The sequence below is a fragment of the Pempheris klunzingeri genome, chromosome 10, assembly GCF_042242105.1.
Source record: "Pempheris klunzingeri isolate RE-2024b chromosome 10, fPemKlu1.hap1, whole genome shotgun sequence".
Lineage (NCBI taxonomy): Eukaryota > Metazoa > Chordata > Actinopteri > Acropomatiformes > Pempheridae > Pempheris > Pempheris klunzingeri.
Window position 1 is genome coordinate 27,341,198 of NC_092021.1, and position 26,879 is coordinate 27,368,076.

General features: G+C 47.7%; 1 protein-coding gene across 1 annotated transcript in view; it reads right to left on the reverse strand.

Moving 5' to 3' along the window:
* Window positions 1-331: 331 nt before the first annotated feature.
* The window catches only part of LOC139208920 (titin-like), a 186,561-nt gene continuing 160,013 nt past the window's right edge, over window positions 332-26,879 (reverse strand). Inside the window, 34 exon segments of the mRNA XM_070838697.1 lie at window positions 332-1,665; window positions 2,384-2,540; window positions 2,655-7,750; window positions 7,869-8,474; window positions 8,633-8,938; window positions 9,027-9,602; window positions 9,770-10,069; window positions 10,277-10,579; window positions 10,674-11,258; window positions 11,341-11,643; window positions 11,885-12,187; window positions 12,275-12,574; window positions 12,668-12,955; window positions 13,168-13,761; window positions 13,862-14,143; window positions 14,389-14,691; window positions 15,085-15,390; window positions 15,614-15,913; window positions 16,020-16,310; window positions 16,445-16,750; window positions 16,855-17,157; window positions 17,293-19,359; window positions 19,474-19,773; window positions 19,865-20,149; window positions 20,764-21,057; window positions 21,224-22,987; window positions 23,120-23,425; window positions 23,508-23,810; window positions 23,938-24,243; window positions 24,380-24,667; window positions 24,748-25,044; window positions 25,179-25,481; window positions 25,635-26,222; window positions 26,551-26,847. Of these exon segments, the coding sequence (XP_070694798.1) occupies window positions 1,367-1,665; window positions 2,384-2,540; window positions 2,655-7,750; window positions 7,869-8,474; window positions 8,633-8,938; window positions 9,027-9,602; window positions 9,770-10,069; window positions 10,277-10,579; window positions 10,674-11,258; window positions 11,341-11,643; window positions 11,885-12,187; window positions 12,275-12,574; window positions 12,668-12,955; window positions 13,168-13,761; window positions 13,862-14,143; window positions 14,389-14,691; window positions 15,085-15,390; window positions 15,614-15,913; window positions 16,020-16,310; window positions 16,445-16,750; window positions 16,855-17,157; window positions 17,293-19,359; window positions 19,474-19,773; window positions 19,865-20,149; window positions 20,764-21,057; window positions 21,224-22,987; window positions 23,120-23,425; window positions 23,508-23,810; window positions 23,938-24,243; window positions 24,380-24,667; window positions 24,748-25,044; window positions 25,179-25,481; window positions 25,635-26,222; window positions 26,551-26,847 (19,505 nt within the window). The 3' untranslated portion in view covers window positions 332-1,366.

Genomic DNA, 26,879 nt, shown 5'->3' on the forward strand with positions numbered 1-26,879 from the left:
CGACGTTTAAAATGACGCTGTAGTAACGATGCTGTTTTTAAATGGGATCAATTCTGCGATCAAAACAGCGGAGTTACCCTTTAACCTCCACATGGAGCCTTTTAACTTTGTGAATGACTGAATGCTCTTTGTGGACGATGAAGCTTCTTCAGTTTCATTAGTGAAGATCAGAGGAGCGTCCTGTCTGTGTGCAGCACGTGTTCATGTGAACATTAAAAGTCCTTCACGGAGTTAAAATGAAACTAAATCTGATGTTTAAAACCATCTGAATGTGTAAAGCAGGAAAAGGAAAACGTAACAACAGACTCAAGGAGCAGGTGGAGAGGAGGAGTAGTGCTGAAATCACGCTTTATTAAATCAGTAATGCATCAAACTCAGGGAGGATTAAACACAGGTCTACATCAACAGATCAGGTCGGTCACAGTGCGGGGACCACGCGGCACAGCAGGTGGAGTCGCTGCGCGCTGGAGGAGCCCCGACTGCTGACGAAGCGAAGAAATGACTAAAAGCTACAAACACTCGCACTCCAACACACAAACACGTTAGCTAGCTATCCTCCGAGAGACGGCGCTGCTCCTGCACAGCAGAGCCGGCCCGCCTGTCCTTTTACTTTTGGCCAGGAGATGTTTCGTCGGACAGAGCCGGGCCGGCCGTGCCGTGCCAGGAACGGCGCTCTTTATAAAAATTATCTAAACGCCGAGAGCGCAGGCCGCTCGCGCTCCCGGTCGGTCATCGAATCACGGTGGTATGACGCAGTCAGTCGGAGCACAAGGCCGCGTCGCGCTGCGTGCATGAGGGTAATGCACACAGCGTTCAGGGCCTTACGCTCACGGTACAACTCACAGGAAACTGTAATCGCACGCAGATGCGTGTTCAAAACTTAAATGTAGTCTTTCTGTTTGAGGTTCATATCGTCAGCAGGGAGCCTCTCTACCTGCTGAGGCCTTCTTAGAGACTTCAACGAAATGTTGAGGCACAGATTTAGTTTCTCTGTCTGACAGGGTATTCGTTCCTGCTGAAACTTTCTCCTGTTACAACATCTGTTCTTTAGTTTCAATTCATATTATTGTCATAAATAACAATGCATACATTTCCCATAACCGTTAAATTCGGCTATATACATTATGTACATGTCACAGAAAAGTGGTTCAAAAATCCTAAGTCATAATTGTCCAATATGGCACATTTTATAACAACTTTAGACTTTAGTCTAGTTTGGCATAAATTAATGTCAAGTTTGGTACAAAAATAGTTCATATTTACAAGAACAGAAATCCAGATCATCAAGTATTATCGTTGCTAATTCACTAAATAAAAAGGTTCTGGATGAGGGAGGGGGGATATAAATTACTTTTTTTGTTTTTTTTTACATGGACCGAATGTGAACGTTGGCGGCTGAGGCGTCGGAGCCGAGCTGGTTGGACAGGCGCAGGGTGTACGCGTCGGTGTCGCCCTCCTTCACCGTGCTCGTCATTAGCCACTCCACTTTGGCAGACAGCTCTTCTGCTGCTTTGCATGTGCCTTTGACACATTGGCCTTCGTTCATGTTCTGGGACCTGGGCTGCGACAGGAAGTGGGGTGGGACGGACCTGACCTCCGTCACAGAGGACAGGACCTTTTCCTTCTTCAGGTCTTCCTCTGAGGTCTCAGCCTTTGTTTTGGAGCCTGAAACAGAAAGAAAGTGAAGCGATAATGGTGGGAAGTGGTGTAGCTTCCAGTAGAGCCGGACCAGGGACTGGTATGGGTCAGTTCCACTTTTTATTAGTTAGTTATTTATTTATAAGATTATTTTTTGAGCATTTTGTGCCTTTAGTGACAACAACAGTGGAAAGAGACAGGAAACGTCAGGAAAGGCAGCAGAAGAAAGACATGGAGCAAAGCGTCCAGTGGACCACTCAGCTATCGGGTTGGCCAACAGTCCATGTTTTTTTAATGCTGAACCCGATCTGGGTTGGGTCCTATTCTACTCCTGCTGTTTGTCGTTGTGGATGCTACCTGAGAAGATCCACAATCAGGGCTGTGTAAGTTGATTAGGCTGAGCTTTAGGGTCAGAAATACACAAGATGGCTGCAGAACCTTCTTCACTGGGGTGAAAAAGAAACTAAAAGGAAATTAGAAAAAGGTGAAACCTAGCGTCGCCATTTCTTTCTGCAGGAGAAACAACATTGTAGAGCGACATGTTTTGCTCTTCTCTTATTGGCCGACCAGATGTTGTATCCAACATGTTTAGTAGCAGCAAATATAGTAGATATTTCAGACCCACCCTGGTCCACGTCAGAGAGGTCAGGATCGGGTCCAATCAGATCTCAGAACGGACTTCTCGTGTACATTAGGCTTCGGATTAATGAAGGACAGCTGCTTACTCAAGCAGGTGTCATCTTACCTTGAACAGTGACTGTGCAGGTTGTTGACGCTGCTCCGGCACTGTTGGTCGCGGTGCACTTGTATATCCCGCAGTCTGAGACCTCCAGCTCACAGATCTCAAGATAAGCTGAGCCATTCTCCTCAAAGATTTCGTACTTGCCACCCTGACACAGAGCCTATCGATCAGGGAAAAACAATTAAGCTACTGACGAACACAAATGTGTTGCTTCTTCTTCTTCTTTATCTGTGGATGATTGCAAATGAATGGTTTGAGTATTAGAACATCTTACCTTTTCATCCTTCATCCATGAGATCGCAGGTTTGGGATCTCCCATCATCCTCACCAACAGTTTGACAACAGAGTCAGAGGCGGCAGTAACATCACTCAGGCCAACGGCAAAAAACGGCTTCTTTTCAACAGTTGTTGAAATCACTGTCTTTGGTGACCTGATTGGAGGAGCCAAACCTTCTTTCTCAGATGGAGTTGGGGATTTGGGAGTTGGGGACTTTGGTGTTGGTGATTTTGGTGTTGGGGACTTTGGCGAGACTGGAGACTTGACTCTCTGAGGCGACTTGATCGGCTCAGGAGACTTGACTCTCTGAGGAGATTTGACTGGTTCAGGGGACTTGGCCAGAGGGGACTTGGCCTCTGGGGAGGTGATTCTTGGGGGGGCAACTACCTTATCTTTGGACTCAGACTTACGGATGGTCAGAGAGAAGTGAGCCTCTTGTTTGCCGCCAGCATTTTCCACCACCACACTGTAGCTGCCTTCATCAGACATCTCGACGGCCGAGATCTCGAAGTGAGAGTTGAACTGAGAGGAGAGGATGTGGTGACGGGCAGACGACCCAATAACTGCTCCTTCGTGCAGCCAGGTGATTGAGGGTGCCGGATCGCCATCCACATCACAATCAAACCTGACGAGGTCGCCCTCCTCTACAGTCAGAGATTGTGGCTTGGTCAGGAATTTGGCAGGAACATTCGGCTTCTCCTTTGGCTTTTCGACAACGATGGTGGACTCAGTGACAGTTTTAGTCTCCTTGGTTTCCTTCACTGTTGTTTTCGAAGAGGAGACGTGATAGACCTCCGTCCTGGTCATCTCAGGTAGGTGGGCAGATGGAGGCTCCTCGTCTTTGCGGAGTGAGGAGAAGGCAGCATATTCTTCTCCTGCTACATCCAGTGTGGCGTAGTCTGAAGTCTCTCCTTTGGCGTTCCTACAGACCACACGGTAAGTGCCAGCGTCTTCGGTCACACAGTTGTTGATCTGGAGAGTCAGGACCCCGCTGATGTTGGTCATGTGGTATTTGCTGCTTTGATGAATCTCTTTTCCATTGTGGAACCACTGAAAGTCGTGCTCTGGTTTGGACTGGACATTCAGAGTGAACCTAGTGTTGGAACCGAAGGGCACACGATGAGACCGCATCCTAATGGTAATACGTGGGGCGTGGTCAAGGCTGAAAGAAGCCTGTGTCACCACCTCGACCTGTCTCTCCATGGATCGTCGCTCTGATCTCAGAGCCAGCTTTCTCTCCTCGTACCTGGAGGCAAAGTCAACTTTTGGAAGTGTCACTTCTGTCTTAGCAGCCTTTCCTGTGGTCGGAGACCTCTCGGGTTCAGCCATCTGGAGCTTCTTGATCGGTTTGGGGATATATTCTGAGGAAAAAGTCATCAGGTGCTCAGATTCAATTTCCTCCGAAAATGTTGTAACAGCGACGGCTGTTTCTTTCTTCAAGGATCGAGTCTTTTCCTCAAACTCCATGCGTTTGAGTTCACTCTTGTAAGAGGATATTCTCTGAGCAGTGGTGTGTGGACGCAGCAGCTCCTGATCTTCTCTCTCTTCATACACTCTCTGCTTCTGTCTTGGAGGTTTGTACGTGGCTTTGTCATGACGCTGGCGGAGATCAACGAAACTCGGGCCAGCCTCATATTTAGATGGGATTCGGTAGGAGTCGTATCTGCGGGTTTCTTCGCCCTCCTCATCATCGCTGTAGGCTCTCCTGGGAGATGAGGGACGCAGGGCAGACAGCTCGAAGCGAACCGGGCTGAGGCTAGGTGGAGAAGCAGAGTAGCCGAGTTCCAGCTCTTCCTCCAGACGAAGCCTCTCCTCCTCGGTTCTCTTCATTGACAGGTATTCATTCACGGGCAGCAGCAGCTCCTCATCTGACAGGTCGCCCAGGGACCTCCTTCTGATCCTATGGTAGGCGTCCAGCTCAGGGGAGGGAGTGCGGTGCCTTGCAGGTCTCACGGTCTCCAAGTCATCCTGAGTCATGGATGAGATGCGCCACTTAGGCTTGTACTGGTCCTTGATCCTGATGGGCACCTCGTAGAACTGCTCCCACCTGGAGAGGCGAATACGCTTCATCCTCTTCTGCTTGATTTTCTCCATGGGCTCAGGGAACTCATATTGATCCCGCAGCTTCTTGTACCACTTCATGTCAGAGAGAGGCTTAAAGTGTTTTATTTCCACGTCCTCCTCAAGAACAGCTGGATTAACCACTCGAGGAGCGGGGACGACGTAGGGCATGCGCAGCCTCTTCTCGTCTGCCCGCTTTTTCCTCTCCTCCTTTTCTTTCTGTATTTCAGCCTCAGTCTTCTCGCCCTTCTTGGTTGTCACTGCGGGCTTGAACATGGTTGCTGCCTCTCTGACGGCCTGCACGGCTGCAGGTGGTAGAGGCATAACAACACTGCCAGTCATAATCTGAGACAGCCTGACCTTTTTGTCCATTTCCTCCTTTCCAGCGACCTTGGCCTTCTTTTCACTGGACTCGTATTCCTTCTTTACGTGAGTGACACGCTCTACTTTGAGCGTGGCCTGGCAACTGGCAGATCCAGCAGAATTGGTGGCAGTAACTCTGTACACGCCAGAGTCCTCAGGGAGAGTGTCTCTCACGTGCAGGATGAAGTAATCCAGACCCTCATGAACCACCTCAATTGATGGTCCAAAGGCTAATGGTGTGCCATCCTTCTCCCACTTCAGTGTAGGATGACCGGATACTCGAATCTCAAAGCGCACATTCTGGCCCTCTCTGCACTCAACATTTGCGAGCAGGCGTTTGAACATGGGCCTCAGGGTGAGGTCTGCCGGTTTAGGTCGAGGGATGACAGTTAGACGAGCCTTGCAGCTGTCATCGCCGTACCTGTTTCGGGCGACAACGCTGTACTCGGCATCATCCTCACACTCAAGCTTGTGGATAATCAGCTGATACAGACCCTTGTCGGAGATGAAAGTGTATTTCTTGTCATCGTGTCCAGGGATGAGCTTCTGTCCAGATTTGTGCCAGATGACGCGAGGCTCAGGGTGAACGGTGATGGTGACACCAAAGCGTACATCCTCACCAATGTAGGCTGTATGGTTGACCAGAGGAAGGGTGAACTCTGGCGGCTTCTGAAGCATTCTGGCAGTGTCGACTCTGCGCTTTGTTCTTTTGACCACACGGGTGGTGAAGAAGTCGCGGTAAGATCTAACTCCGCTGACAAACAGCTCTGCGTAGCCACTGTCCTCACCGTACTCGTTCACAATCTTGCATCTGTATGTGCCATCGTCTGCTCTTGTCACCTTGTTGATGGTGATCACAGCCAGGCCGTCCTCATATTCAATTTCATATTTGTCACCAGCTTCAAGCTGCCTGACGCCGCAGTACCACGTCACTTCAGTGGTGCTATCATAGTTTTCAATGTTGCAGATGAATTTCACACTGTCTCCCTCATTCACCACTGCATGGCTGATCTGGCCTGCTACAGGACCGTTTTCAAATGGAGCAATCTTAACCTTGGCGACAAAGACGCCACGCTGTGACCTCATGGAGCCGCCACTCGCCACCCGCGCTGCAGAGACGACGGTGCTCCACTCTTTCTTCACCATTGTCTGGTAGTATCTCTTATGCCTGCCAGTAGGAATTGCTCTGGTGCTGATTTCCTCTGCAGGTTTGGCCAGCCAAGGATGCACCAGAGCCTCAGGGGCAGTCATACGGTGCTTACGTTCCTTTGTCATCAGGCGATCTGTGAAGTCTAATGCCTCAACACTGACCTGCTTGAAAGACTCATCATCATAGCTGTAGGCTGCATTGGAGATATTGTCAATCATTTGCTGGTTGGTTTCAGCCGTGAATGGATTGAGTCCACTGAGGAGCACATAGACAAGGACACCAACTGACCACATGTCAGTGACACTGCTGACCATGTCACACTGGTGGATCTCAGGGGCTGCGTATTCTGCAGTGGTATACTGAATCTTGATTTGCTCTCCAGGAGTCAGGTGTCTGGACTGGCCCAACTCAATAATCTTCACATTGGAGCTCGTTCTAGTTGTGTACACAATGTTCTCTGGTCTAATATCAAAGTGTCCGTAGCTCTCAGCGTGCAGGAACTCAAGAGCAGAGCAGATCTGTCTGGTGTAGTTGACAATCTCACGCTCATTAAGCTCAAACTCAGCTGTGTTGAAGCGCTCAAAGATGTCAGCACCAGAGATAAAGTCAAAGATCATCACCAGCTCCTCAGGGCTTTCAAAAGACTCATGGAGGAGGAGGAAGTTGGTGTGCTTGGCCAGATTCAGGGTTGCAATTTCCTTCTTGACTATTGCTTGGTCAGCACCTCTCACTTTGACAAACTTAGCCATGTAGGTCTTCTCAGAGCTGGTGCCAACACAGCGGTGAACGATGCCAAACTGACCTCTGCTCAATTCCTCTGCAATCGAGTATTTGTTGTGCAGATTCTTGGCTTCAGAGTGTGGTGCCTTGCCCTTGGAGACATGTCCGGTATCATCAACCTCCCTGTCGTAGAGCAGCACTCTGGATTTGTCCTCCTTGGTCATGACAGGTCCACTGGTCTCAGATGGAGCACTCTGTCCAAATTTGTTCTCAGCAATGATTCTGAACTGATAGCTGGTGCCTCCAAACAGATTGATAACGGTGTAGTGGGTATCGCGGGACTGAGCAACACGCTGCCACCTCTCAGCAGTGGTGGGGCACTTCTCGATGATATAGTTGATGACTCTGCTGCCACCATCGTTTGCCGGGGCCACCCAGTTCAGAGTGACCGAGTCTCTAGAGACGTCGCTAGCTTTAACGCCACGTGGAGGATCAGGCACGTCAGCTACATCCAGCTCAACTGTCTGCTGGTCGATGCCAAATCTGTTCTTGGCACAGACAATGTAGAAACCAGCATCCTTCTTCTCCACTCCATTGGGGAACACCAAAGACGTGAATGATCTGGTGACGATGACCTGGTAGTGGCCATTGCTGTCGATGAGATCTTGTCCCTTCTGCCATGTGATGACAGGATCTGGTTTGCCTCCGAAAGGAATCTTGATATTGACCACTTCTCCACGCAGGGCAGGGATGGCTTCCTTGTCCTTCAGGTTCTTTGGCAGGTTGATCTTGGCAGGGACTGGAAATAAGATAAATAGTTTAAGTTAAATGTTTTATTCATGTAAAAAATGTAATATGCTTACATTAGTTTTGTATGAGTCAATTTGGGAAAACAGTGGTCCAGTTGGAGAGCTTACTTTCAACATCCAGAGAGACTGTAGCACAGATGGAGCCTCCCTGGTTGGTGGCCCTGATCTGGTACACGGTTGAGTCTTCCTCGTCGGCTTCTGTAACGACCAGCTGGTGATATCCTCCCTTGAACTCCTGGATCTTGATCTTCTTTCCATCAGAGTGGATCTCCTTTCCTCGTCTGAACCATTTAATCACAGGCTTGGGCTGTCCTGTGATCTTGCAGACGAGGGTTGCGTTGCTCTTGTGTTTGACGCTCAAGTTCCTCAGTTCTTCCTTGAAGGCAGGAGCGCGGACCTCGATGGCTGTGGCTGGAACAATGGGAGTGGTCTCTTCACTGTAGTCACTCTGTCCTCCAAGGTTCTCGCACTTCACACGGAAGATGTGCTCGATGCCCTCGGACAGACGCTTGACAGAGAACACCGTCTGTTTGATTTCGTCTGTGGTCACTGGAGTCCAATCACTCCATTCCTTCTTGTCCTTCTTGTACTTCTTCTCAAGGCAGTAGCTCTTGATCTTGGAGCCACCATCGCTCAGTGGAGGCCTCCAGGAAACCACGCAGGAGTCCTTAGTGATTCCAGAAACAACTGGCGACAGAGGAGGTGATGGCTTCTCTGTGGACAGGGACATATAAAGTGGAAACCATCGTCAGTACTTTAGCACAGTGTGCCTGGGTATTACTTTACACGTAAAGTTTCACACTTACACGCTTAGCTTTTTAGACATGAATTTATTAAGTAGAAATATAAATTTTTATGTAGGATTAACTTACCCAGTTGGCTCTTGATAAGGATAGGTGAAGTGAGCTCCAGTGGCTCACTGTTGCCATAGCGATTCTGGGCGTACACACGGAAGAAGTATCCTGCGCTGTCAATGAGGTTTGGTACACGGCAAGATGTACCATTGATGGACGAAGACACCAGTTCCCACTCGGTGCCCTCCTTGTCCTCACGCTTCTCCACGATGTAGTTGGTGATCATGCAGCCTCCGTCGTCCTTTGGAGGCTTCCAGCTAATGATGACGGAGTTCTTCAGCAGGGCGTCCAGCACAATAGGGCCCTGAGGCACGTCCGGTTTGTCTGGAAAGAAATAGGTGTTATATATTAATGATAAATCTAATAAAAATGCATTTTTTTTATGCTCAGCAACAAATTTACATGAACATACCATAAATTTCGACATTGAATGCCTTGTCAGCTCTGCCAAAGTGGTTGTGCAATCTGATCCTGTATTTGCCTCCATGGACCCTGCGCTGCACGTTCTTGATGACCAGGTGTGTGTAGTGCTCTGTGGTTTCAATGCTGATGTCCTCTGTGTTTTCCAGCGTCTTAGCCCCGTGCAGCCACATGATCTTTGGCTGAGGACGGCCAATGTAGACGGCATGGATGCGCAGAGTGGTTCCCAGGCCGGCGTAATAGGTTTCCTTCAGAGGGTAGTCAGGATGGAAGGATGAAGGAGCCTCCAACACCAGGACACCTGTGGTCTCAGCCTCTCCAGCGTCATTAATTCCCTTGCAGGTGTACTCTCCCTCATCCTCCTGCTGGTCGGTCATGATGGTCAGAGAGTGGTTGCGGCCATCAGAGCTCATCTCGTACTTGCGGGACTCAACAATCTCCTTGCCGGCATGATACCACTTGATGTCTGGGACAGGTCTGCCGATAATCTGGCACTTCATGACAGCAGGCTGGCCAAGCTTGACAGTTACTTCATCCATCTCCTTTCTCAGGCCTGGTTTAGTTTCAACTGTACGCACAAAACAAAGAGGTATATTTAGGAAACACAGCAATTACGACGAGTATTTTGTCATATTAAAGTTGCCATGGGATTTCACTCTAAATTGACCGTAGGTGTGAGTGTGGGCAAGTCAGCTGCGTAAATCTCAACATTTCAGTATTTTTGAGTGCACTTACCACTCAGTTTGGTTTTGATGCATGTGGCAGTCCTACGAGGTCTACTCATTCCTGTCTCATTCTCAGCAAACACCCTGAATTCATAATCTGTGGCCTCAGCCAGTCCAGGCATGGTGAACTCCTTCTCCTTCAGCCTCTGCTTGTTGCACTTCTTCCAGCTGCTCTCAAAGGACTTCCTGTACTCCACCCAGTAGCCCAGGATCTCCTTTCCACCGTCACACTCTGGAGCTTGCCAACGGATGGTGATGGAGTTGTTTGAGACTTTCACTGTGTCGATCTCGCCTGGTTGGCTTGGCTTGTCTGGAAAACAAAACAAATTAGCTTAATTAACAGTTCTTTTGACACCAACAATAACCACTGCATCTTTTGAAATTTTTGAATTTTAAATTTCACTTGGGTTTACTGTAATATGTTATTGACATCTGATTGTCCCATGTCCTTTATAATTCCATCAACTGCAATAACTATGGGGCTATTAACTGTACATTTTACGAGGAGAGGACTCACCAAATGGATCCTTGCATGTGACTGCCTCAGACTCCGGACCAGCCTCGCTCTCACCGATGTCATTGATTGCAACAATGCGGAACCGGTAGTCTGCATCAGGGGTGAGTCCAGGCAGAGTAAACATGGTGGAGGTGACCTTGGTCTCATGTCGGGACCACGACTCAGCGGACACCACCTTGTACTCAACAAAGTAGCCAGTGATGGCAGAACCACCATCATCCTTTGGTCTGGACCAGGCCAGTGCCACGGAGCTCTTTGTGATATCCATGATCTCTGGTGGGGTGCTTGAAGGTTCAGGGGGACCTGGTTTCAAAAAACACATAATTTTTTGGGTCATCGCTGAATGACCTCGTATCGTTCAACTATTGTTCATCTCTTAAGACTGAAGAATACTTACAAAGAGGAGTCTTAGGCACCAGTGGCTGCTCAGACTTCAGAGAGGAGCTGACACCAAAAGAGTTTTCAGCTGTAACCTTGAAGTGGTACTCTGTTCCCTCCCTCAGGCCCTTGACAACCAGCTGATTGTCAGTCACTCTGGAGTCCACGGTGTACCAGGCGTTTCTAGCTGCCTCACGTCTTTCCACAATGTAACCCAGGATTTCTGAGCCACCATCATCAGTGGGCACCTTCCAGGACACCTTGACAGAGTTGGCCTGGATCTCCTCAAACACCAGCGGTCCCTCTGGAGCACTTGGACGGCCAATGACCTTCACCTTGATTTGGGCCCTTTTCTTGCCGACCCTGTTCTCCAGTAGGAGGTCATACACACCAGAGTCACTCCTCTCGGCTCCCTTGATTACCAACTCGCTGGCGTCGTCGGTGGAGGCAATCATGGCCTTCACAGTGATAGGACCGCTGTCCTTTGACCATTTGCAGGTTGGTTGAGGTTTACCCTTGATGGGCACAGAGAGTCTAACCACTCCTCCCTGGCGGACCACATACACATCTTTGTATTTGAGCTCCAGGTCGTAGTCAGGAGATTCTGGAGAACAATGATAGTTTTACATTAGTTTTAAACACATACAAATAATATAGTGCAGTTAATGTAACTGCTGTGTCCTTACCAAGCATCTCAGTCACAGTGACAGTTCCAGGCACCTCAGCAGGCTCTCCAGAGCCGCCAGCGTTACAGGCCATCACACGGAATTTGAACTCCTCTCCTTGTGGCATGTTGGTCAGCGTGTACTCACAGATGAGAGATGGTGTGGTGTTGCACTTGATCCAGGCCAAAGTGCCCACCTTCTGCATCTCAATCAGGAATCCATCCACCCTTGCATCTCCCTCGTCATCGGGAGGACTCCAAGCCAGTGACACGGAGGACTTGGTGGTGTCGGTGATTCTCGGGTTCTGAGGACAGCCGGGTGGATCTAAGCAGGGTAAAGAACCATGTGAGTAATTCTAGCTGCTTCTACCTCTATTCTTATACTTGAGCATTGGAATAGAGCAAACAAACATAACAGAAACGGTTGGTCTCCTATACGTTCATGTCTCTCATACACACCATGGAAATACATGTCAGTTCACACATGAGCAGATCAGTAATTATCTTGTGAGGTCACACAATCCATTTTTCCTAGTATTGAGAGAATGAATAAACTGTTTTCCTACCAATGGGATCCGTTGCCACTGCTGGTTTAGATAGCAGACTTGGTTTGCCCATTCCTCTGGCATTGATGGCGGTGATTCTGTGTTCGTACTCCAGGCCCTCGATCAGGTCTGTCGACCTGTATCTGGTCATGGTGACGGGGTTCTTGTTGGCACGCACCCATCTGTCAGACCTGACTTCTTTGCGTTCGATAATGTATCCAGAAACCTCAAGACCACCGTCTTCATCTGGGGGGTTCCAGGCCACAGTCATGCCGTCGCGAGAAATATCAAAGATGGTTGGACGGCCAGGAGGTCCAGGCACATCTGTGGAGGAGGGAAAACTTGTTACTATGCTGCTGTGTGGAAATATCAACAAATGTGGAACCTCAAAACAAATCACACGAGTCTTACTCTTCAAGCTTCTGCAGGTGACAACCTCAGACTGCAGGAACTCTCCAGTGCCATAGCGATTAATGGCAGCGGCGCGGAAGACATACTCATCTCCCTCAATCAGGTTCTCAAACTTGAAGGTTGGTCGGCTTACGGAGTCGCAGACAGGAACCCAGCCAGGTCTGTGAGCATCGCGCTGCTCTACCATGTAACCACTGATCGGAGCGCCACCGTCTCTGGCTGGAGGATCCCAGCTACAGGTGACAGTGGTGGCGTCAATCTCATCAAACCTGATAGGTCCCACTGGTTCATCAGGTTTAGCTGGTAAAAGGGATTAAAAGAAAGAATGGTTACAGTCAACTTGATTGACTGAAAGGTAAATAATCTTGATATTGATTAGGGGTGGTTTCTTACAGAGGATGATGACTTTGATGACCTCCGTGATTGTACCAACTGCATTCTTCACCTCCAGGGTGTAGTCACCACTGTCATCGATGGTGGTGTCAGACATGGTCAGTTTGGAGAACTTGCCAGTGCTCTTGACCTTGACACGGTCTGTGATTTTTATCCTGTTGTCACGGAAGTACCAGGCAGAGACGGGCGGAGGCCTGCCAATGATGGGCATATCCAGCTCCAGAGTCTTGCCAGCCAGGACGTTGACGACCTTCTGAGGAATACTGGAGAAGTCCACCATGGGCATTACTGGAAAGGAAAAAGAAATACAAACATCATTTTACCATAGTACATAGATATAGAACAATAGTAAAAAGAGTTGTCATGTTATACTAAATGTTATAATCCTTAACTTTCCTCAACAGATTTCAGGATGATTTCCTTCATGAGCATGTGTTTGTGGATTCTTTTACATTCTTTTGCCGAAAATATTTTTTAAAGATGCTTTTTGTACTTGTTACCTCTTTGTTCCTGCACAGTGACAGCAGTCAGAAGCTCCTTGGGCTCGCTGACTCCTCTGCTGTTGATCGCTCTGATCCTGAACAGGTACTGCTCGTTCTCATTCAGCTTCTCGATGGTGTGCTCGAGGTCTGTGGTCTTCAGTGTGGCCACTTTCATCCACTTGTCTGTGCCGAACTTGCAGGCCTCAATGACGTAGCCTGTCAGCCTGCTGCCGCCATCGTGCTCGGGCTTCTCCCAGCCCAGAGTGATGGTGCTCTTGGTGACGTCCATCACCTCCAGCTTGTGTGGGGCCAGAGGTACCTCGCACACCAGGATGACATCGGGAGTCTCGCAGGGCTCACCGACACCGTAGATGTTTTCAGGGAGGACCCGGAAGTAGTACAGCATGCCTTCCATCAGGCCGTCGATCTTGTAGGACGTCTTGCTGCACTTGGAGGTGACGGTCTTGTAGGCTCTCATTGAGGCCTCACGCCTCTCAATGATGAAGTTGTTAACAGGAGCACCACCATCCACGGTGGGGGCATCCCAAGCAATGGTAGCAGACTCCTTGGTAAGCTCTTTAATCTTGATTGGTCCAGTTGGTCCAGGAGTATCTAACAAGAAAATTAATTTTGTTATAACACTTTCAAAAAGAAAATATCTTTGAATTGCCCTATGCAATGTACTACATAATGTACATTTTCACCAACTTACCGTAGACCTTGACCAGAATGTTGACTTCCTGTTTCCCGGCAGAGTTCTCAGCTACCAGTGTGTATTTGCCTGCGTCGTAGCGGTGGACTTTATCGATAATGAGCGTGGTGGACGTGTTGGTGACCTCAATGAATCCTCTGTTGTGGAGGTCGACACCAGGCTTGCTCCAGGTGATGGCGGGAAGAGGACGACCGGTGACTTTCACAAACATGCGAAGGGAACCTCCTGCACGCAGGCAGATGGTCTTCTTCAGGTCATCGTGGAGCTCAAAGTCAGGAGTTTCTGTGTGAGAGCAGGGACTAATTACTACATGGCTTATAAAATTTAACCCCATCATTAAAGGCTACAAGTCACAAGTGAAACCTGGCATATTGATTTTTACATTTGAGTGCGATTTCTGTTCCCAGTTTTTCTGTCCTATTCTATAGGTGTAGCATTTTTTGCAAGGCAATAAAAACCTCTTTCTCCTATAACTACATTTCTAAACTCAGTTGCTGTTTTTCCTATCACTTTTTTACATGACTTACCAATTCTCTCCACTGGCTCCGTCTCAGCACATGGTTCACTGAAGTCTCCTGTACCATTGATGTTAATGCCAGCCACTCTGAAGCAGTACTTCTTGCCCGCAGAGAGTCCGGTCACCATATACTCTGTACCACGCAGGGTCTTCTCATGGGCCTTCTTCCATTCCTCTGCTCCGGCTTCCTGCATCTCCAGGATGTAGCCGATCACATCGGCTCCTCCGTCCTCCACGGGGCGGGACCATGCCAGACTGATGCTGTCAGCATGGGTGTCAGTGATACGTGGGATAGAAGGAGGAGCAGGGGTGCCTGGGGGGTGAGATGCAGGCATGAAGATCTATAGATGTCTATGATATCATAAGGGTTTACTGATGAGTTGAAGAACATGTTGTTCCCCCTTAATCATGTCAAAAAAGACAGATGTAGATGATTTATTCATCAACAGGACAACCCCAATATTTCTAACCCTGGGTCCTCTCTGTCCATATCCTGATGACTGGTAGGTAGTAAAAGTGTTGGTGGCTGCTGGTTGAGGTGATCTACTGGACTGATTCCAACACTTTTAGTACCTGCCAATCATTTAGACACCAGGATGTGGACAGAGAGGACCCAGGGGTAAAAAATACTTGAGTTATACCCAAAGATCAACAGTCAGATGTTTAGTTGTATTCATTGTTCGACACTTGAACAAACTGTGCTTACATGTTGGCACTCTGCAGACAACATAGAGAGAAACCTCGCTGGCTTCACTCTCTCCGGCCTTGTTGATGGCTGTCACTCTGAACTGGTAGATGTTGCCTTCAGTCAAACCAGTCACCTTCAGTGTGGTGTCTAGGTGAGCTCCATCTCGGTTCACCTTCACCCAGCGGGCACTCTTTCGCTCACGCCTCTCTACCAGGTAGTGGATCACTGGGCTGCCGCCATCGCTCTCTGGCTTCAGCCACTCGATGGTTGCAAAGTCCTTTCCTGACACCAAGATCTCTGGAGCACCAGGAGGTGTTGGCACAGCTGGATGAAAGGAAAGATAAGTGTCAGAGGTTATCAGGATTTAATTTTATGTTTTTTTATTTTAATAGTTTGCAACCAGGTTTGCTCTCAGTACTCTGAGGCAGATTCATCTCGCTTTCATCTCACTAGGATCCTTGTTTGTAAATAAAAGAGTAGGATCCCTTTGGCCTCAGAGGTTTTTCGGATATAATGCTTTTACAGCAGTATTAAATGTTGCACTTACTGAAAGTGTTTCTGGCAACCATGGGCTCTGACTGGAGAGCAACTCCAGGTCCGTACTTGTTGACTCCCTTGACTCTGAACAGGTACTCTGTGTTCTTGAACAGCCCGGTGATTTTGCAGGTCAGCTCCTTGCACTCTGTATGCATGATGACCCAGTTGAGTCTGTTGGTGTCGCGTCTCTCCACCATGTAGTGGGAGATTTCATCGCCGCCGTCCTCAAGAGGAAGCTTCCAGCTTAGAATGCACGACTCTTCTGTGATCTTGCTGATCTCAATACTGCCTTCACATACTCCAGGAGTGTCTGGAATAAACGGATGTGCTCACTGTAATTTACTTTGGATACCCCCTACAAATTCATACATCAAGTATAATATGTATTGCTTGAAAAACAAAGCGCTTTCACTTACCAAGCACTTTGACATTGACCTCAGCAGTCTTGGTTCCGCTCACGTTCCTGACAGTGAGGATGTACTTTCCAGTGTCATCTCTGTCACAAAACTTGATGATGGCCATAGCCCTGGTGGGGGTGTACTGCAGGTGGTACTTTTCACACAGTTCTAGATCCCTGTTGCCCTTGGACCAACAAGCCTTGGGGTCAGGTCTGCCTCCTACTGCGGCATCCAGAACCAGGTCCGAACCAGCTCTGACCAACACGGTTTCAGACAGGAGTTTGCTATCCAGCTGGGCCTTTGGTGGCTCTGTTAGGTGGAAAAAAGAAGCATGGTTATGAAACAATTTATTGATGAGCTAGGGCTCCTTTACTGAGACTGTAATTTACACAAGCTCTGCTGTATTGGTACTTTTGTATTGTGGTCACAGATGCAGATCTCACCAAAGTCGGTCTTGCACTGTACAGAGCCGGTAGACTCTGAGGGCAGGCTGAAGACCTGGTTGGCATTCTTGGCAATGACTCTGAACTCGTAGGGCTCTCCCTCTCCCAGGGCGGTTACAGTGTAGAAATTATCGGTCACATTGGTGTAGTTACACTTAAGCCAGCGGCCATCGCCGGTAGAAGTGTACGGCTTACGCTCGATGATGTAACCCACAATGGGACTGCCACCGTCGTTCAGTGGAGCCGACCATTTGAGGGAGACAGTGGTTCTTGTAACATTTGTGACTTCGGGCTTACTTGGTGGATCTAAAAAACAGATCAAATTCAAATGTTGTTAGAAATGTTGGCGCAATGGAGTATTAAGTAAAAAGCCACGGGATAGTGTGATTTTAAGTCGTGCCTAAACTCACCAACTGGGTTTTGAGCAACTGCTCCCTTGGAGGCCTCACTGGCTTTGCTCAGCCCAGCACTGTTCATGGCATAAATCCTGAACTGGTACTCGAGGCCTTCCACCAGACCTTCCACCTTGTAGTAGCACTCAAAGCAAGGGATCTTGTTCTCCCTCACCCACAGGATATTGTTCCTCTCCTTCTTCTCAATCCAGTAGCCTGTCACCTTGCTTCCACCATCATGATAGGGCTCCTCCCATTTCATGGTCATTGTGTTGGCGGTAACATTGAAGACTGACGGTCTTGTTGGTGGGCCAGGAGGTGCTGTAATTAAAAAAAGGCATTTTGTTGAGCACCGTCATGTAAGTTCAAGCTTGATTCAATAGAAGACATTTTTACAGACATTGACTGTCAATAAATGCTACATATTAAATGCTGAAATATTGGAGTGGTACTTACTGAAAGGATGCTCTGCGACAATAGTCTCAGACTCAGCGGGCTTGCTGACACCAAATCTGTTCTCAGCAGAGACTCTGAATGTGTACTGCATGTACTTGGTCAGGTGACTGACATGGAGAGACGTGCGCTTTACGCTTGAGTTGATCAGCTGCCAGGCAGTGGAGCCAGACTCACGCTTCTCCACAATGTAGTTGGTGATGTCGGTTCCTCCATCATCCTCTGGTGGTTGCCAGTTAACGATGCAAGACTCAGAGGTGATTGATGCGATTTCAATGGGCCCGGTTGGAGGACTTGGTCTACCTGTGACATTAACTTCAACAGCGAACGTCCTGGTTCCTGCAACGTTCTCCAGAGTCAGGTAGTATTTACCACCATCTCCCCTCATGGCTTCCTTCACTGAGATACTGGTTCTGTCCTTCGTCACTTTAATGGTGACTCTGTCTGAGCTCTTCAGCCTCATTTCCTCCAGCTTCCAGCTGACCTTAGGAGCAGGTCTACCACTGATGGGAACATCGATGATGAATGTACTGCCAGACCTGCATGTAATGAGCTGGTTGGTAATCTCACTGAGGTCAGCAGCAGGTTCAATGTGTGGCTCTTTGACCAATACAGGAGCCAGAGTTTCCCTGGGCTTGCTGTAGCCAGACTCATTCTTAGCCTTCACGCGGAAGTCATACTCATTGCCCTTGTTGAGCTTTTCCACTGTATAGGTGAGATTCTTCGTGTTGCCAACCACCATCCATTTGTCTGTATCCTTTGCCCTAGCCTCAATGACGTAACCCTGGATGCGGCTACCGCCGTCATGCTCTGGTTTCAGCCACCCAAGGTACACAGCACTGTCTGTTGTGTCTAGGATGTCCATTCTCTTTGGACTTGCTGGCTCTGCAGTGGCGATGACAGGCTCAGTTAGCTCAAATGCCTCCCCGACTCCGTGCTGGTTCTCAGCTGAGACTCTGAAGAAGTATGGCACTCCCTCCAGCAGGTCCTCGATCTTCAGGATGTTCTGAGTACACTTGCCACCAGACTGCTGCCAAGTGCGGCGGCTAGCCTCACGCCTCTCAACAATATAGTGGTGGATTCGGGCTCCGCCATCATTGAGAGGAGGCTCCCAGATAAGTGTGACTGAGCCTCTGGACACCTCCTTTAAGGCGACAGCTTGTGGAGCTCCCGGAGTGTCCATTACCTTCACAGTGAAGGTGACGGCCTTGCTGCCACTGGTGTTCTCCAGGTTAACAGTATATTTACCGGTATCATTTCTGGTGCAGTTTTCAATACTTAGAGAACTGTAGCCATCTGTGGTTGTGATCTCTGACATGACTCCCAGCTCTGCTTCTTCTTTCACCCAGGTGGCAGTGGGAACTGGCTTTCCTCTGAAGTGGATGCCTAGGCACACTGAGTGTCCAGCCTTAACAATATGGGTCTGCTTGAAGCTGGCATCAATATCAACCTGTGGTGGCGTCAGTCTGTCTACAGCCTGAGCAGGTTCTGAGGTCTCCTTGTGCTCGCCTCTACCCACATGATTGACAGCAGCAACACGGAAGTTGTACTCGGCTCCTGTCTGTAGTCCGGTGACCACGTAGTTTGTTTCGGCTACCAGCTCCTCATTTACTCTCTTCCATTCGGTCTCCTCTCCCTTCACCATCTCGATAATGTAGCCCATGATCTCCATGCCACCATCATCCACAGGCCTGGTCCATTCCAGGCTGATGGAGGTGTTGGTGGAGTCAGACACACAGATCACAGATGGAGCACAAGGAATATCCTTTGGCTCGGCGGCTTTGATGGGGAGGGAGATGTTGCTTGGGGCTCCAACACCTGCGTCGTTCACGGCCACAACACGGAACTCATATTCCATATCCTCCGTCAAGTGAAGTACCTTGTGAGCACATTCAACAATGGGCTTCTTGGTAATCACTTTGTAGAACTTGACAGTCTTCTTCTCTCGTTTCTCCAGTATGTAATATTGAATTGGGTTTCCTCCATCAGATGTTGGAGGAGCCCAGGACAGGGTGATGCTCTCTCCTGTCACCTCAGTAGCATCAGGAGTGCCTGGTGCATCAGGAGTAGCTGAGGGAGACAATTTTGACGGATAAGTCCAATGTGTGCATTGACTGAATATAGACAACATATAGATATCTAATTATTCTGTTTGATATATTAAATTAAAATCTTCCCACTTACTGTATTGCATTTGTGCAATGATGGGGCTGGATTCCAAAGGTCTGCTGACTCCAAACTTGTTCACAGCAGAGACCCTGAACTGGTACTCGTTGGTCTTGATGAGCTTGGTTGCACTGAAAGTGCACTCCTTACATTCATCAGACACCAAGGCCCAGGAGATTTTGGCGGTCTCGCGCTTCTCAATGATGAAATGTGAAATCTCAGAGCAGCCGTCGTTCTCTGGTGGGTTCCAAGACAGGGTGCACTTGCCCTCTGAGATATTGCTGAAAACAATGGGTCCCACCGGTTCCCCTGGTGTGTCTGCATCACAAATTTGTGTGAGATTGTTAGAGCATCAATAGATACAGTGGTGCAAACAACTACACTCTAATATGAAGAGCAAAATGTGTACCTTGGACTTGAACAAGGATATTCTCCTTCTTGCTTCCAGATCCGTTGGTGGCCTCCACAGTGTAGAGGCCACGGTGTGTACGATCAGCATCCCTGACAAATAGGGTGCTGGATCCACCTACATTGATAATGTCCATCATCTTTTTGGTAATCTCCACACTATCTCTGTACCAGACGACCTTGGGGGCAGGACGTCCAGTGATGGTCACTCTCAGCCTCATGTTGTCTCCTGCTTTGACTGTCAAACCCTCGAAGTACTCTGGGCCAAACTCAATATTTGGAGCAGCTGGTTTTGAGAAAAGGGGAGAAATTAGTTTACAGCGTGTAGCTTTACTGAACTTTAAAGATGTGATTTCCAGAATGATAAACTGCGACGTATGGTTTACACCAGTGCCTCCCAACCTATATCTGTCAGGTGAACTCAAGTACCCCTTCATTGACGGCGCCTGTTATTTTCCAAGCATGGTCATTAACTGGAAATTAACCATTAATGATACAGAAGTGGATACTGAACTGTCAGTGTTAATCATTTTCAAGTTTGCATTCATCCAACAACTACTTGGAGTAGCAGATTAAGCTGGATATTTCAGCCTTTTATTCATTACTTTTAGCTAATGATTTCAACCATCTTGATGTTACTTTTCAGCTATCTAATTTAACCATTTATTCACAACATTTAGTGAACGATTTCAACCATTGAGCCATAAATAAAGAAGTCTAAGTCATTACGTTTAGGTTTCAATTTCTCTTCTCCCTAAAATTTTCAGCTGAGCTGCACACAAATCTTTCCATGTACCCCCTGCCAACTGCAGAATTACCCCTGGTTGGGAATCAGTAGTTTACACCATCTTTTACTTTAAGCCAATAGCAAACAAAAGTAGACCTCCCGTCATTACTCACCATTCTCATTTCTGACAACAATCAAGCCGGAAGAGTTGGATGGTGGACTGACGACGCCGATGGCATTTCTGGCAGTCACTCTGAACTCGTAGCGCTCATTTGTTGCCAACCCAGTGACGGTGTATTGGCAGTCATGTACGTCAGTCAAGTTGGCCTTGAACCAACGGCCTTGTCCTTGGCGTTTCTCAATGCTGTAGCTGGTAATCTTGCTACCACCGTCACGTTTGGGTGCATCCCATTTCAGTGCCACGGAGTCACTAGTCACATCAGTGTAATCAGGCTGGCCAGGAGGATCTGAAAGACATGACGTACATATTTTAACCTATTTATGTTTGAGTGAACCATTTATCAAGTGGTTTCATTCTAGTCAGTGTTTAGAAGAAGAAATTATGTGATTGTAGTTCCAATATGATGGATGTTTAAAATCATAATTCAGTCAATCATCTGAATCAGCACTCACCAACAGGACTGACAGCCATGGCTGGCTTGCTCTCATCACTCATTCGACTAAAGCCGGCATCATTCTGGGCGTAGACCCTGAAGGAATACTCAAGGCCTTCAATGAGTTCCAAGATCCTGCACTCTGTTTCTTTGATCAGCATAGTGTTCACCTTCTGCCACATGATACTGTTCTTTTCCTTCTTCTCCACATGGAAGCCCTGGATGGGGGTACCTCCATCATAGATGGGCTGCTCCCACTGAATTGTCATGCCATCATTGGTGACATTGTACACGACAGGCTTGCCTGGTGGGCCGGGAGGTCTGAACTGGTGCTTGGCAATGACCATCTGTGACACCAGTGGCTCGCTAACACCATACCTGTTCTCAGCACACACTCTGAACTGATACTGGACACCTTTGATCAGGTTCGGGATCCTGAACTGAGTACCCTGTACGCTGGAGCAGGCCATCTTCCAGTTAGGCTGCGAGGTATCGCGCTTCTCTACACAGTAGCAGGAGATATCTCCACCGCCATCATCATTAGGTTCATCCCAGGAGATCATGATGCTCTCAGCTCTTATTTCATCCAGTTGGATGGGTCCAATGGGCTTTGATGGTGGTCCAAGTGTGATGATGTGGACGTGGAAGGATCTCCTATTGATCTTATTGTCAAGGGTCAGGGTGTATTTACCCTCATTCTCCTTCTTCACATTCTTTATCATTAGAGTAGCTTTGTTTTCTGTCGTCTTGAAGCGGACTTGGTCACTTTCCTTCAGAGGCAGGTTATCCTTTAGCCACAGAACTGAAGGTTTGGGTTTACCTTTGTACGGCAGCTCAATGTGTACATTGTGACCCAGGCGAACATTTACGCAGCCATTAGGGTACTCTGTAAGGCTTGCCTCAGGTGTGATAATGTACTCAATGACCTTGATAGGCCCAACCTCAACAAAATCACCCTGTCCCTTCTCGTTCCTTGCAGCAACTCTAAAGAACATATCTGAGTGCTCCTTTAGTTTCTTGACCTCAAACTCACACTGTCTGCTGGTTCCGCCCAATGACCATTCCTCACCCTTGAGCTTCTTCTCAATGACGTAGTCAGAGATGATGCTGCCACCATCATAATCCGGCTTCAGCCACTGCAGAGTGACGGACGTCTTGGATGAATCCTTCATAGAAACCTCCTTGACTGGTCCGGGAGTCTCTGTGGCCTTCACAGGCTCAAGTGTTTCACATGGATCACCAACACCATTCTCATTCTCTGCTAACACACGGAAGAAATAGGATGTCTTCTCTGAGAGATCTTCAATGGTGTATGTTGCCTCTGTGCATTTGCTTGTCACTGAAGAGTAGGATCTTTTAGAGGAGTCTCGTTTCTCAACAATGTAGTTAGTAATCTCAGCACCACCGTCGAGAAGTGGAGGCTCCCAGCAGAGAGTGACCTTTCCACGGGTCACATCCTTTAGGACCAGATTCCTGCACTGAGCTGGAGTATCCTGAACCTTCACAGACAGGGTCAGTGTCTTAGGCTCTCCCACACCATTCTCTATCTTTACTGTGTACTTTCCAGTGTCAAGCCTGGTGACCTCACGCATAACCAGGACTGTGGTTGTGTCTGAGTGGTGGAACTCATATTTGGGGTCACGATCGATACATTCTTCTCCCTTGCTCCAGGAAGCAGTGGGAGCTGGTCTGCCCTTCAGAGGAACAGACAGCTCCACGTCCTTGCCAGCCTTCACTACGTAGTGAGTTCTCATGGCCACATCCGAGTCAATCTGGGCCTCCTCTGTGTAAATCATTAGAAATATCAACGGTTACACAGGTACTGCTATATGTGAGCGACACAAGAAGAAAACAAGACATATATGTGTTGAAAACTGACCACACTTTACATTTTACACATCAGTGATTAAATTACCCAGGATATCCTTAGCCTGCACTGGCTCAGTCATCTCCAGAGGCTCTCCACGGCCAGCACAGTTGACGGCAGAGACTCTGAAGAAGTAGTTGACGTCTGGTTTTAAGTCATGAACTGTGTACTCTGTTGTCTTGACCTCTCCCTTTGTGGTAATCATCGCCCATTCTTGCTCTCCTTCAACAAGCTTCTCCACCATGTAGCTGATAACCTCACTTCCTCCATCCCATTCTGGCTTGGACCAGCCCAAGGTGATGGATGTCTTGGTTGAGTCCACCACCTTCAGCTTGCAAGGCTCATCTGGTGTATCTGTAAGTGAAATACATTTGTTAAGTGGTGGTGTACATTTGACTTGTTTTTATTGGAAATCTATGAAGATTGAACCACTTACCAACTGGGTCAGCAGCCTTGTAGTAGTCTGATGCCTCAGAGAACGGCCCCTCTCCTGCCTTGTTAATGGCACAGACACGATACTGGTACTCGTTTCCTTCTGTCAGATGGTAGATGGCCTGTTTGATGTCAGTGATTGGGTCTTTGTAAACTCTGATCCAGCGTAAGCTTCTCTTGTCGCGTCTCTCCAGATAGTAGCCCGTCACAGTGCTACCTCCATCCACACCTGGTTTGTCCCATTCTACCACCATGGTGGACTTGGTGCTGGTGCTCACTTCGGGGGTACGAGGCTGCCCAGGAGTTACTGTAGTAATTTGAAAAGTAAGAAAATGCAAATGATAGCATAAGTAACAATTTTGAGAACATAAAATCTGATATGACTTATTCACTTTAGCAGTAATATTCACAGCAATCTACAGCCCAAAACTGACCAAAGGCATTCTTCGCGATGACAGGCTCCGACTCCAGTGGCTGTCCAACTCCGAACTTGTTAACACCCATTACACGGAACACATACTCGTTTCCACGCACCAGCTTGCCAACTGTGACATTTGTTTGCTCCTGCCTTTCTGAAACTGTCGACCAGACCACTCGGCTGGTTTCGCGCCTCTCAACAATATAGTGGGTCACCTTGGAACCACCTTGGTCAGACTCAGGCACAGGCTCCCAGCTGAATATAAATCTATCTGCTGAGATGGAGTTGAAGTTAATGAGGCCGGCTGGGGGTCCAGGTTTGTCTAAGGAGAGGTAAAAAAACCCAAAAAACAACAGGAATAGCGTGTTAGCATTAAATACAGGTATAATGTAAGACTGTATTAAATAAAAGTGTCTCAATTAAAATTGATTAGGAATTATGAATTGTGGTCTTAATACCAAGGATTTCAATCCTGATCGTTGCAGATGCTGAGCCCAGAACATTCTTGATCTTGATCTCGTATGAGCCTGTGTGAAGGCGAGCTGCATCCTTGATCAGAACAGCAGAAGACTCAGTTGTGCTTTCAACAGAAATGGTTGAGGTCGCTACCAGCTCTTTTCCATCCTTAAGCCACTCAATAGTTGGCAGAGGCTTGGCGATGATTCCAACTTTAAGCTTAACTGAAGATCCAGCCTTGTACTGAACCACATCCAGATACTCTGGAGGAAGGTCAATGGCTGGGGCACCTGTGGGACACGACATATTAATATAAAGCATGTATCAATAAATCCTATAAAAGTAAACAAGATGTGAATCAAAAACTCACCACATGCATCGACACAAGTGACTGGGCCAGCGGTGAGAGATGGGTTGCTAACAGACCCAACAGCATTCCTGGCGTACACCCTGAACTCATAAGACTCATCCTGACTCAGTCCAGATACAGTGAAGCCCATCTCAATGATGTTTGTGAAGTTGGCCTTCACCCATCTGCCATTGGGAGCTTCCCTCTTCTCCAAACTGTAACCGGTGATCTTGCTGCCACCATCGTATGGAGGCCTCTGCCAGGCCAGGCTGACTGAGTTTTTGGTGACTTCTGTTACATGGACATTTGCTGGAGGGTCTGTAACATTAAAGAGAGAAAGATGTAATTTTAATGAAACAACAGCAAATAATTCCTTAGTGTAAGTGCTCATATTATTTAAGGCTGCCAGTCCCTTTAAACTGGAGGTAGAGAACCAAAGTGGAAATACTTACCGCAGGCATCAATAGCAAGCACCTCTTCAGAGGTCTTGCTCAACTTTCCAATACCAGCAGCATTTTCAGCTGCCACCTTGAATTCATAGATGAGGCCAGGGCAGATGTTTGTGATGCGCCACTGGTTTCCTGGGATTGCTGTCTTGTTGACCTTCTGCCAGAGGATGCTGCTCCTCTCCTTCATTTGGAGATGATACCCAATCACAGGGTTTCCTCCATCATTGACTGGCTCATTCCAGCACACTGTCAGGCTCTCTCTAGACACAAAGCTAAGCCATGGCGTGGATGGAGGTCCAGGGATGGCTGTAATGGACAGCATTCATGTTAGTGTTCAGAAGGAGTCATAATCCTGAGCACTTTGTCCAAGTTGTCCAATTATTAGTCAACATAAAAAATGATAGAAGCATCAAAACTATACTTAATCTTGAAATTTTTAATTCAAGTGCATTGACTTACTGTATGGAAGCTTTATCATGACTGGCTTGCTGTCGATGTGGTTGCTGACACCGTAGCGATTCTCAGCTTTGATTCTGAACTGATACTCCTCTCCCTTGGTCAGCTTAGTCACTTTAATCAAGCATCTGGCAACGTTAGTGGCCACCTCTGCCCAGGTAGGAGTGCTAGTTTCACGCTTCAGAACAATGTAGTTGGTAACAGGACTGCCACCGTCATACTCTGGAGGAGCCCATTTCAGACGTACTGTGGTCTCTCCGACTTCTCCAGTCTCGACCGGACCAACAGGAGGTTCTGGTCTGTCGAGCACAACGAAGCTGATGAATATCTTGGTGGTACCTCCTGCATTTGAGGCGGTGACTTCATATTTGCCAGCGTCACTTGAAATGCTTTCATTAAGGGTGATGATTAAGCTGTCTGGAGTCACTTCTGTCAGCAGTCTCTTGGATCCCTTGATGACAACATTGTTCTTTGACATGGTCACCTTCGGCATGGGCCTGCCAGTGAGAGGAATCTCAAAAGTCAGGTTGGATCCTGCTCTCACATAAACTGTATTCCTAGGGTAGTTCTTCAGGTCAAACTCTGGAGCCTCTGTTTAAAAAATAAGAAAGAAATGTGATTAGTAATGCCCCCATAAAACTGCATTTTTCATGTTTTTTCAAAGAGTAACCATAAATATATATTTACTTTGTACATAGATTATGTTTAGGTACACCAGAGCAGTGGGAAAACCAAAGTCAAATTCCTGTTATGTGTACACATACTTGGCCAATAAAAGCCAATTCTGATATACAGTTTTGAAGACATAAGTGTTGCAGTTCCCGTCATTAATTTACATTATCATTTACTGGGGATGATAAAAAAAATCTATGAATAACATAACTAATATAAAATGTTGTAGTAAAGGTAAAAATAATACCGTGTATTTCCTTGACGATAACGGGCACAATCATCTCCTTCGGTTCACTGAGTCCAGCATGGTTCTCAGCTCGTACTCTGAAGAAGTACTCAGCACACTCCCTCAGGTTCTTGATGGTGTGGGTCATGGTCTTCACAGTGGCACACTTCACCCACTTAGTCTGTCCCTTCTCCAGGGCATCAATCAGGTAACCAGAGACTCTGCTGCCTCCATCATATTCTGGTCTTGTCCAGGCAATCGTAATGCTGTCTTTGGTAACATTTGCAACTCCAAGTTTCAAGGGTGGAGTTGGTACCTCTGCAATGGACAGTAGGAGAATTCATTAAGCA